The sequence below is a fragment of the Notolabrus celidotus genome, chromosome 12, assembly GCF_009762535.1.
Source record: "Notolabrus celidotus isolate fNotCel1 chromosome 12, fNotCel1.pri, whole genome shotgun sequence".
NCBI classification, from domain to species: domain Eukaryota; kingdom Metazoa; phylum Chordata; class Actinopteri; order Labriformes; family Labridae; genus Notolabrus; species Notolabrus celidotus.
Window position 1 is genome coordinate 19,020,614 of NC_048283.1, and position 13,045 is coordinate 19,033,658.

Below are 13,045 nucleotides of genomic sequence, written 5' to 3' on the forward strand. Positions count from 1 at the left end.
CTGTATGGTTTGGTCAGATTTTATTCAAAAGATGGTTTTCTATTGATTGAATATTGCCAAATCTTGATTGTTTGGGTCACCAATGGCCTGTTGATTAACATTCCAAACCACAATGGCCATGTTTGTATCTCCTCTCACAATACTAATGAAAACACAGCGATGAACTGAGTCCATCCAATATAAACCCATGAGAAGAGCACAAACATAAACATACATACGCATAATCTTTATGTTGGTTCGTCTCTGGTTGATTCAGGTCTTTAAGTAATCATCTCAAAGTTCTCTCTTTGTCAGATTGAGTGTGGTTTCTTGGCTGATCCTGGTCAATATCTTTCTAAAATGATGGTCTTCAAACTCTGGACATATAAGAAAAGTGATGGGTATCATATAACAGAAGCAGATGGAGGTTCTGTGTCCTCAGGGAGCGTCTGAGCGAGTACAGCCAGTTTATTGCTGGAAATCTGTGGAGACACAAAACACTAAAATAAAACATGGAATCAGTTCTGTGAAAAGTCTCACCGTCTCTCCTGTTGCCAGTTCTGCCTCAGTGTCCCACTTCTTTATATTTCACTCCAATTAACAGAAATAAATAAAAGCTGCATGGCTTCGCTCCATCGTTTAAGAGAAAAGGGTTTTAATGATTTATTTTTGGTTGCATTAAAGTTTTTAGGGATTTTTTTTTAATCAGTTTTGAGTCTCAGGAATAAGCTGCCTCTGTTGTTTTTCAAACAAATCACCTTTGAAAGCATCCAATCATCCTCCTTTTCCACCCACAACCACTTCCACAATCCTGCCATGACAAACAACCCATGGTAATCACCCGGGCTCTCCTCGTTTTCGGAGGACGATTGCATTTCACCAGCAGAGAACCAGATGACAAACGACCACACTGAGCAGCGGGAGCAGCAATGTGTTAGCAGAAGAGGGAAGTTAGAAGGGGGGGGGGGCAGGGGGGGCTGACTTGTCTTCACCTGTCCAAGGTGACCTTTTTTTGTGGATGGCGGGTCTGTGATTCACAATCTACATGCCCCTCAACAAGAAGAACAGCAGTGGTGCCACAGGGAGGCAATCTCACAACATCTCAGCTCTTGGAAACAGACGAGGAGCAGGCTGATGGGTCTCTGTGCGGCTCTGACCAAGGTTCACAGAGCCTTATAAGTGTGATGTTATTTCAAGTGCCGATTTCACATTGCAGCCCTCATGTGTATTTCACTTGTCTCATCTCCGTGGAGACACAGGGCTTAGAGAGAAACACAACTGAGATGAGGAGGTTTGGATCTGGAATAAGATCTTAAAGAATCTGTTTAGTGGTGTCAGCCCTCCTGATCTCTCCTGTTCTGGTTTCCTCCCATCCCTCCTGCCTAACCCTCACTCATTTTAGATCAAAAACCAAGATTATGCAACAGGGAAGCTGCTCTACAAAAGTACACATTTGTAATGTTTTCTCTCTGGCATGCCTGTCCACTTTGCCTGATTTCTGAGCAGCCTCGACAATTAATGCTGCTAATTAGCGTACAACTCCTCGGTTGTGCAGATCCCTCTGTGCTTTCAGTGCACTCAGACTGACTGTTAGCAGGGCTCAGGCATCTCTCATTAAAATATAAACAAAGTGATTTTTAAATTCTAATCTTGTTCTGTCCTTGATTAAAAAACTTAATTTGTACATTTGCTAATGAGCATTTTAATTGCTTTCGGGTAAAGCTAAATAATCAAATAGACTTACTTTATATGAGGAGTAATTGGGATTTATTAAATGATCATGTAGGAAATCTCAATCGAGTTGAATTAAAGGAGGTAGTTAAAAGGCAATATGTTTACAGATGTACAGTGAGGTACTACGGCATGATTTGAAGAAAATGCACCACTTGAGCAGCACATGTTTCACAGATACTTATTATATTTCAGAGTCAGGGCTATTTATAACCCACGACTTTCATTTTACAAGTTTCATTTCATACAATCTACTTTATTTTATCAGGGGTAATATACATTGTTACTACTAGCAGAGTTAATTCAATTTTAGAGTAAAATCTGTAGCTTGAAAGACCTATTTAATTTCATAGTGATGAATGATCCAGAATGAATAGTCCAGTTCGCAGTAGCTCCAGTGGGGTTGACTCAAGCTTAAATGTAGGCTGTAATGATGAGGGTTGAAAATTTCTGCCTGTTTCTTTTTAATTGGTAAGAATGTATACTCTTCATTTTTTATAAAAGGATTCACAGCAATCTCCCTTTATGCTGATGATCTGTTGTTGTACACAGATTTCCCCCTAAAACTTAAGATGAAGATCGTGACCTTAAGGGAAGATGTCTTTAACATCATGCCAGCATTTGTGGATATCTTCTCATGTATGATATATTGATGGACTTATCTCATTTACCCAAGCGGCAACCTCCGGTCTCAAAATATGAAGCCCATGTGGAAGTGTTATAAACTGCAATTCATCGAGAATCCGCATGAGGCTGGCTGCAGAAACACCGGAAACCACATAGACACCAATTCAAAAAAGACGATCTTTGCAGCATTAATAAACATGTTCTATCGGCACACATTGTACAGGGGGGGGGGGATTCTTTTCTAACGTGACAGTTCAGAAGATATTAAGATTACGAGTTTTTGCCCAAATAAGGACATGATGGACTTGACTCCCGGACGGGAACACATAGCTGTTGGCTCAGAGGCTCAAACCCCGCCTCTCTACGTCACACTATGCCTGGTTGAGTTCTGCATTTCCAATATGGCTGCCGCCGATGATTGGCTTCAAAACAGCTCTCAGGAACAGATGGGTGACGTCACGGATACTACGTCCATTATTTATACAGTCTATGCATTTACCACATAACATGGTGATTTTTTTACCAACTCAAGATCTGTTCTGCCTGTTTCTGATCAATTTTTGACTTAAAAACACATCCTTTCAGAACCTGGCTGGGATTTTTAGAATTGTCTTAACAGACTGAGTAGTACTTCTTAAGATGAGTATAACACACCTTGCATATAAAATAGGTGGAGGACTTCACATATTTCTCCTGAAGCTATAACAATGGGTAACAATATTGCTGTGTCCTCAAAATGTTTGGTGTAGCTTTAAAGTCAGAATTCAAAGCTCTTATGGTCTTGTCACCCCAACTCTTTGCTGATCATGTCCTGTAAATTCAAAAATTGAGTTTTCTGACCCAAATTTTCATTTAGCCACCTTCAACAGTTGCTCATATCACACACTTGTAGTGGGAAATTTCTGAAGCACAAATAAGAAACAACAGGAGACAGGACAACAGACAGTGAGAGATTTGCTCTTTGTGGGTTTAAGCACATTTGCAAATGGAAGTGGTCACGCACTGACCAGGCGCCAGAGTGCTCGGACTGAATGCACATAGTGGCCCTTTTGAATTTATTTTTATACATAGTCACCATATATCATTGTGTATAGTCTTAGAAAAAACCTTTTCACTAATGTCCATATAGACAACTCTCACATACTGTATGTCTCTGACACTCAAGAATGTACAACACATTTGGGGCACAGGCTTCACTGATTTATCTGCTAAGCTCTCTACATTGTTTTGTGATATGAAGGATATTATTCCATCACATACAAAATGGAAACAAAGGCTGTTTCTGCAGCATACTGTAACCCAGCTTCTCTGACACTTCCCTGCAGCAGTGGTTATAAGCGTTAAAACGACTTGCTGGTTATGGTCTGCTTTGTTTTGGAGGTCATGTAGATGTGTGTTAATTGCAGGTTGTTTCATAACCAGTTAAAACTGCTCTTAAAAGCTTTAAATCTACTGTATGTCATAACTATTTCATCTTTGTTGAAGTGCTGCTCAGATTTACAGATTGTGCCTGACACCTTGCAGACATCTGACTGTTGTTTCTTCTGGAAGAGGGGGAAGCCTCTGACAGACAGTTACGTTTTATCATTTTGGTAGACAGGACCTGAATGCAAGATTGTAATTTCCTCCTGCTCTGATCCCTGCCATGTTCTTGGCACTTCAAACATGGTAATAATAACATTGATTTTTCTATTACAGACCAAGTACTCTGTATATTTCCTCGACACCCCACCACTCCTCTGCTTCTGGGGAAGGCGCTGTTTTGTTGCCGTGGTGATGAGTTCCCTGGCACTTATTGGTGGTATGACAGGCCTGCTTGAGACAGACGGACAGACAGGGGACTCATCAGACTCAGATGTAAAAGCGGAGTTTATACATTGTACCAATGAGGGTGCACAATCTGAATCCTCACCTCCTAATGAAGCTGGGTGTCTGTGTGAGCTGGGTGGTTGGACTAATGGTGTCTGATCCTGCCAGGAGCCGCTAACAGGTCCTCCTCTCTGGTTTCCTGAATAGAGAGAAATGAATCTTTCATACACTCTCCTTTGGCACAAGAGACTTTTATCTTAGTCCCATTTGCATTTTTTGTCACCAAAGCAATTTACATTTTTATAGCATAATTAATGAACAAGAAAGTAATTTACATTTCCTTGCTCTGAACATTGTCTGGGGCAGATCTGATGCTGAGGGACCAGCGTTTGGAAGCATGTGGGAGTGTTTTTCAGCACCAGAGAGACGTCTGAGAGTGCAGAAAAAGAGTCCTAACTCTGATTGTTTAAAAAAAAATGTTGAGCAGAAATAAGTGCCATTATCAAACATAGACATGAGGATGATGGCTTTCAGGTGTAAATTGAGGCCAAAGTGTCCTTCACTTCAGCTGGCCCTTACATCAAACGTAGCGAGGCGGTCCTCCAGTGCAGATTACACCGCTTAAACAGCACCGAAGAAAACAATTCATACAAGTGGCATTCAGATTACCCTGCGTGCAAAGATGAAAGAGAATAATTCATCAGGATTTCGCCTCCGGTCAATGGCCCAGTTCTGTCAATAGTTTATCTTTTTTGATGCATTATGTATACATTAATAGAAAGAGTCCACTGGGTAATATGCATGATTATTGCCTCATTAAAAGTCACGTCAACCTTTACAAAGTGGTTACCATAAGCAACATACATGTAGAGTTAAGTGTTTGAATAGTGTGGGTGATTTTACCTTTTCCATGAGGGATCAAGGACCTATTCGGGAGGCTGAAACAGAAATACAATACTCATGCAACAGCCAAGTCTTTTGATTTGAAGGCATACCTATTATTAGGCACAGGATGAGATCACATTTAAGCAGTTGTTAGTACACATGAAAGGAGCAGCTAAAAAATGTCACTGAAGATCAAACAACAAGACACCTGTTATTCTCAAAAGTGAAAGAAGCATTTATAATGTGATATTTAGAGATGATATAGGATGAAGTATGGTTGTACAAAGGGAAGATTTAGGCCAACATTAGAGGACAGGGTGAAATACTTAATGGATAATATTCCACTCCAACAAGACTAAGTATTATGTGGTTGATCAAAGACAGTGTGTGTTGACAGTATATGCACTCTTGGTTAGTGTGGTCTTGACTAATATATAAACAGTTCATATGCTATTAGTGCTGAAGTGGTTCCCATTATGGGAGAATATCCTGGAAGTTATGGGGGATTGGTTTGAATGTCAATTTCCTGGCTCTTCTTTGGAGCAAACCTGGCCATGATTAAATTAATGTTAATTTTTTATCTTACTGGCTTAATAACATGTGCCAGGTTAATTTTGAGATGTCGGAATGAGCATGAAACCCTGTCACTAAAAACGGGAGGAAAACGATGGCAATAGTTTCATGTGAAAAACTGAACATGTATAAGGAACTATGGGACAGTTTATGTCAGGGAGGTGATGGTTGTATGTAATTGTGGTTCCCATGTATTGATAATGCTTACTGCATTATTGTAGTCATTTGTTGTCAACCTTTTATTCATGTCTGATGAGTTTCCTCCTGTTTTGCTGTCTTTTTTGTTTGTATTTCTACTTGTCCATTGTTGAAATGTACAGTATCTCACAAAAGTGAGTACACCCCTCACATTTCTTCTAAAGCTGATGTACAAGAAAGCCCAAAAACAGTTTGCTAAAGACAGCAGACTAAGGACATGGATTACTGGAACCATGTGTTGTGGTCTGATGAGACCAAGATAAACTTATTTGGTTCAGATGATGTCTAGCGTGTGTGGCGGCGCCCAAGTGAGGATTACAAAGACAAGTGTGTGTTGCCTACAGTCAAGCAGGGTGGTGGGAGTGTCATGGTCTGGGTCTACATGAGTGAGGCACTGGGGAGCTACAGTTCATTGAGGGAAGGAACCATGAATGCCAACATGTACTGTGACATACTGAAGCAGAGCATGATCCCCTCCCTTCAAAAACTGGTCCCTGGGCAGTATTTCAACATGATAATGACCCCAAACACACCTCCAAGGCAGCCACTGCCTTGCTAAAGAAGCTGAGGGTAAAGGTGATGGAGTGGTCAAGCATGTCTCTAGACCTAAGCCCTATTGAGCATCTGTGGGGCCTCCTCAAACGGAAGGTGGAGGAGCGCTAGGCCTCTAACATCCACCAGCTCCGTGATGTCATCATGGAGGAGTGGAAGAGGATTCCAGTGGCAACCTGTGAAGCTCTGGTGAACTCCATGCCCAAGAGGGTTAAGGCAGTGATAAAAATGGTGATAAAATAATGGTGGCCACACAAAATGATGACACTTTGGGCCCAATTTGGACATTTTCACTTAGGGGTGTATACTCTCTTTTGTTGTCCATGGTTTAGACATTAATGGCTGTGTGTTGAGTCATTTTGAGGGGACGGAAAATGTACGGTTATACAAGCTGTACACTGACTACTTTACATTGTATCAAAGTGTCATTTCTTCAGAGTTGTCCCATGAAAAGATGTAATTAAATATGTGCAGAAATGTGAGGGGTGTACTCACTTTTGTGAGATACTGTATATTTTAAGGCTCAGCAGAATTTCAAATTGGATGATCAATTGCATGATTTTGCAAAATAAATAAATAAAAAAAGGTGTTTTTGGACTGGGGATTATTGTCTCTTTTTGATAGCACAGCTGGAGAGACAACAAATGTGGAGAAAGTAGGAGATGACATGCAGCAATGGACTGTGGCTTGGAGTCAAACCAGTGACTGCTGGGACTATAGCCTGTGTCTATGGGGAGCCTTTAACCAGTGGGTTTAACCGGTGGGTATAACCAGCGTCCCAAGTGTAAGGAGTTTTAAAATCAACAATGTGTGCAGTGTCGGGGAAGGTTAGTCCTGGTTGCATGGATGCAATACTCCAGGACTGACTCTTACCCCACTGTGATTTGGATCATCCCTGCCCCACAGTAACAACTCCCCCCACCCTCCAAAATAGACCAGGTGCTAAACCTCATGTCTTAATATTTAAAGTTTTATTACGGCTCCATGAATTTGATATAAACTGCAGCTGTGTCCCAAGCTGTAAATCTAATCAGATTTGCTGTTTGTGATAAAGTGTTGGATGAAAAAACACACAGAGAAGAAGGGAGGATAAGAAAGGGGAGTGAGAAGGAGGAGGAGGAGGAGGAAGAGGAGGAAAGGATGGTGATTGTGTCGTCTTCAGCATCAGATACAGCAACCAGGTGATACACAGTGTGTACTAAACCCCTGCTGCTGCAGCGCAGAGGAGACACATGTTTATTGATGTGTCTGGATGCCCCTGAGTGCACAATATGGCCGAGAGAAGCAAACACCAAACATGCAGAGAGCTGTGAGAGCAGAGAACAGATGAACAAACAAGCAGACGGATTAGAGACTGTGGGAAATAAAAACACATTCAAACATTCATTTGGTTTTATTTTTGTGATCTGGGTTTTTTAAATGTTGTGTGTGATATACAAGCAGTAACTGGCTAACTTATCCCTGAGCATGTTAAGAGAAAAATACATCCAGTAGAACCAAGGTTTTCATGATGTTGCTTCTACTCTTTTGGTGCTACTAATGTCTGTAAAATGAGCTTATGGAATTTTACACTTTGAACATCTTTTATTTTAATCCACGTGATAAGCTCTGACATCTAATAATGCAGATTAAACAAATGAAACAATCTTTTGTGTTTTGGGGAACGTCACTTTGTGAAACTATATCAGTCGTGTAGAGCAGTGTTTTTCAACCTTTTTTGAGCCAAGGCACATTTCATACATCAAAAAAATCCTGAGTCACACCACCAACCAAAAGTGTTCCAAAATGACAAATTTAGTCTCTCAATATATGAATCTATTTATCTGAGAGAGGGACTTTGGCTACTTCTTTGACTGTGTCAGGGCGAAGCATCTTATTTACAATAGCTTTTGCAGGTAGTATTAATGTCGCCACAGTGTGTGGCTTTTTTGATGTGGCTACGAGTTCAGCTACTAAGTAGCTAGCTTTGAGAGCTCTCGCAGACACCATTGTAGTTTTTCTCATGAAAGCTGCCTTTTCCACCACCCATTTTACACTCTTCATCCGGTTAGAATTTTGTCCAGGGCCCTGTTTGAAGTTTTCATTTTTCCTTTTTGGATATTTATCCATCGCTGTTGTACGCCTACGTCTTGTCACATACACCTCTTGCGTGCATCATTAATTCTATTGTCTTAAATAAACAAGGTCATTAGTGCGCTTTATTGACACCCAGCGTGTGGGTAGCGCAGGTCAGTACATGGACAAGTACTGAATTACTCCGCCACTCACTACACTGCAGGCACAGAGGCACTACATGGCAAATTATTTGCAGTATATGAATAATACTTTTTTGAAATAATTAAGTGACATTTGATATTGTCCCAAGGCACACCTGAAAATCTGTCATGGCACACTAGTGTACCATGGCACAGTGGTTGAAAATCCCTGATGTACAGTATGGTTGGTAACATTATTAAGAGGCTAGTCAATAAAGAGTATACCTCATGTGAAATATGTTTGTGCATTCCTGCAGATTGCAGACTTAGTGAACTGAGGGTAACACTACAACTTTTTACTCCTCTAAAAAATGTGATTCTGTGATTATTCTCATATCAGAAGCACTTTAAGGCAGTGGTTTGAACCACAGGACGAATCCTGGAGCAGGGAAGCAAGAGAGCACAACCTCTACCCTGACCTCTCCATCACCATCTCTCAGGTGTGCTCTTAAGCAACATACTTCAGCCCCTGCTGGTCCAGTGTGGCTGCTCTCTCAGCCTGCAGTCATAACCCATTTGACTCTCAGTGAGATCTGGTTACATAAAGGTTCAGAAGTTAATCTTACCCGAATTAGATGTAGATTAATTTTTGATCTTTCAGCTCAGATGAAACAAAAGTCACTGATGTGACCTTTTGCCGCATAAAATCCTATCATGTTACTCAGATTACAGTTGCCTTTCGGGACAACTTGGCATTTTGAATAAAATCTTTAAATCTCAACATGAGAATACTTCATTACTCTTATTTGAGCTCATTTTAAAGGCTGCAGCACACTGTGTACACCACGCACATGTCCTCTGCAACATCAGGAGTTTTAGCAACCTTGGGATGTTTTCATCCAAGTATACATAGAGGACACTTCAATTTAACGAGGTGATACTACCATTATCTTTTGTTTTGGTATGTTAAAGCTTGACTTTTTTTTTAACAGGTTAGTGAATATAGTGCTTTTACATAGCACTATTCTAATTTTCTATGCCAATCAAAGCACTGTAATTCATGTATTCTCTCTTTCACACACTGCAGAGGCTGCCATGCAACGTGCCACATTTCCCACCAGGTAATCTAAGCTAATTACACACATGTGGATGGCTTTGACAGGAGCAATTACAAACATGTACTTGGACTGAACCGTCGCAGTATGTGCAGAGAAAGTTTTTAAATATTATCTTGATCTGTAACTTTGTGTCTCTTGTCTTGATATCAGCTCAGAGCTTCCTGAAAGAAGTTCAGTGGGTACATTGGGGACTTAAAGCATATGTATAATTCTGCTATATGGCCTTACTTTATATATCTTGTATGAGCTTATGTTGCTATGTCTTCAAGAAGTAGTCAGATGGCTCTTGATAACCCTGGATGTTGCCAAGGGTTGTTCTCTGTAGCATTTCTTTCAGTTTATGTATAAACCATTAATGTTTTCTTATCTGGTGTACAGAGGAAGCCAACCACGCAGGTCAACAGCAGACTGAAGTGGATTTTGTTTTCAGATGAGTCATTCTGTATCATTTCATTGAGAAACTTTTGCCGAGCATGTATGTATGTATATGTGTGTGACACATATACATACATACATATTGTGTCCCTGCGCACTGGAGTCTCCCCCCTCACCACTCCCCTGTGTTTCTGCGCTCACACCTGAAGTGTCAGAGGAGGAGTGGAGCTCCGAGCAGTGATGAAGGCAGCGCTCAGAGCTGCTCAGTCTTCTCCTCCTGTACAGTGACTGCTGGGCACATTTTGGAGAACAAGTCAGAGGGGAGGTATCCAAAGAGAGGAAGGGGGGGGGTACACGCATGCTGTGACAGGTTTTAGGACGTTTCTATTTCTACCAGTCGAGATGGGAATTGAACATCTCCATTTTAGATAAATCACCGGCGGCCGGATTTTCCCAAACATTGCGCGCACCTCGTCCGTCGCTGCGGATCATCACAGCACCATGCAAGCAGGAGAGACGCGCCCTGTGCCATGCTGAGCGACTCCCCGACCCTCCTACTTGCTCTGACCGCGGTGGCAGGGCTTCTCCAGCGATGCCAAAGCTGGAGCGAAGAGGACCTCCTCCTGCCGCCCATCAACTCCTCCAACGGGTTCATGGCCAACCTGGAGGTGGACGTTCGCTTCTCCAAAAGGTCCGTGGAGGAGAACGACGCCTCGGCCGACGCCTCCTCCCTGCAGAGCCTGTCCCAGTGCAACGTGAGCGTCCAGAGACTGCTACCTACCTCGCTGGTGGCGCGCTGGGATAGCAGCTTCGGCTTCCAGTGTGATGTACTCATCTACACCACCAATAACCACGGCAGGGCTTTTTTCTCCGCCGCCTTCAACAGGGTGATCTCCCCTGTCGTCATCGAGCACCTGGGGGTCACGGGGGGTCAGCAGGAGTTGAGACTGTGCGTGGGCTGTGGGATGTCCCGGTACAGGAGGTTCAGTCAGGGCCGGTCGCGGGGCCAGCAGAGCGGGGATCAGGTCACTTTCTGCTGCGTTGATTTCAGCCTCGATGAGCTTAAGGGGGACAAAAGTTGGAGGCTGAACAGGAAGCCCATCGAGTCGACACTTGTGGCTTGTTTCATGACTCTGGTGATCATCGTGTGGAGTGTTGCTGCTCTCATATGGCCGGTCCCAATCATTGCAGGGTTTCTGCCTAACGGGATGGAGCAGAGGAGACCGAGATAACTCATTTAATCTTTACTATAATCAGCCTGTGCTGCCTATACTATAACTGTAGCCATTCAACCGTTCCCCTGAATGAACGATGGAGGAGCTTTGGGGAACCTTTTGAACAAATGCTTTAGTTTTTTCGGTGACCTTTAACCCTTTATTAGACCTCCTCCTCTTTAGCACAACCAAGGTAAAGTATGGTGGGTTATAGCCAATATTAATCTCTACTGGGACCAATGGAAGTGTGTTTTGTATACTCTCGTAGGCCTTCCTATAGATTATGTCTGCGTAAACTGTGCAAACTTTTCTCTTTAAACAGTGTTTGTATAGTTTTTAACCTTTCTAGAAAGTTCCTGCCTTATCCCATGTGTTAGGACTTTTGCACTGAGGACTGAACTTTGAAGTGTGCTGTCACATATTTAACCTATAGTCATGTTTAAAGTAATATGTATTAGTTTTTTTTCAATGCACTAAAAGTAGATGTTGTTTATGACTGACTGAGAGGGTTTCAATATTTATATTGTTAGATTTATAATGTTCAGTACAATATACGTGCTTATTTGTATTCATGTTCTAAGAGTTTAAATGAAATAAACTTGATTATTATAGGCTATACCTCAGATCCTCTCTGACCTCTTCTCTTTAACTTCAGTTAATTTACTGCAGAGTTATTTCTAGTGAATGCAGCAGGTGATCCAAAGGTGAAAGGCTTGACGCAACTCTGTCATAAGCTTTTAAAATGTACACTGAACAGCCAGTTTATGATTTAGGCTACACCTATATTAAACTAATTCAGTCCAGTAAAACTGTCATGCAGTAAATACTTTATGAGAGTTATAATGTGTATCTTTTGTTGGCACTCTTAAGAGAGATGTTGTCTAAACAGTATTATCATTTAAGAGGTCATAGTTTGCATCTGTTAAACTTTATTGCACCATACTAAGAGGTGTCTCTGCTGTACAGCTTATGTCACTGATATTAGAAGGATTGACAAAAAAATAATTGGGACCCCTGTGAGAAAAATTAGAATGCAGCCTCCGAAATCATTAAACGCTTTTTACATGCTGATGCAAAAATGCAAATTCAATGAAGACTGTCTCTGCATCTGTTCCTGGTTATGTTCAATCAGTTGTTGTTTTGAAGTTGTGGCCAAAACTTAATTTGTTGCATCATGTATGACCAAAAAGTTTGGGTATTTCCTCACACATTGTATCCAAAAATGGTATGCTTATACAGTTTTCACTTTATCGTAAATTTCCGTTCTTAGCAGAATATATTGAATCATATTCCAATGCTTCATTTTGACAATGGAGTTCAATTGTTCATCAAATTATGAATAGTGTAAAACAGAATTGGTCAGGGTGAGCCGAAGTCTGTGTCATGTTCAGTATTGACCCTCTCCATATCAGTGCGAAATTGTTTCAGCTCTATAACAGCAACATGAACAGACTTAGCAAACTTTTACCTCTACAGCCTGCTTCTTTTTTTATAATTAATGAGTCGGCAAAAGCAGTGTGCATGTTTTACTGTAACTGCACTATAAGTCAATATTTTGTAGCTTGCCAGTCAAGAGAGACTATCACCCTGGTCTAACAACAAAGCTGTTTGTATCCAGCTGAGCTGAAGAACCAGTTTGTGATGATGACACATTTAGACTGACTCAAAATCCTGACAGTTCACATTTCTGTTAAATATCAGAGTGAAATTGTATCTGACATCTAAACAACATCCTGATAACCCTCATATGAGTTTGATGGAAAATTAGTAGCCAGGTTATCAATTACTG

The 13,045-nt window shown here is 41.3% G+C and overlaps 1 protein-coding gene across 1 annotated transcript; it reads left to right on the forward strand.

The window, feature by feature from the left end:
• Positions 1-10,294: 10,294 nt before the first annotated feature.
• Positions 10,295-11,871, forward strand: LOC117823193 (transmembrane protein 158). The gene has a single exon (XM_034698284.1). It carries the CDS (start codon positions 10,573-10,575, stop codon positions 11,272-11,274), a length of 702 nt encoding a protein of 233 aa, XP_034554175.1. The 5' UTR covers positions 10,295-10,572; the 3' UTR covers positions 11,275-11,871.
• The last annotated feature ends 1,174 nt before the right edge of the window (positions 11,872-13,045 follow it).

Bases quoted from the DNA above. Each gene is read 5' to 3' on its own strand.
- LOC117823193 (XM_034698284.1), top strand. From the start codon at position 10,573: ATGCTGAGCGACTCCCCGACCCTCCTACTTGCTCTGACCGCGGTGGCA.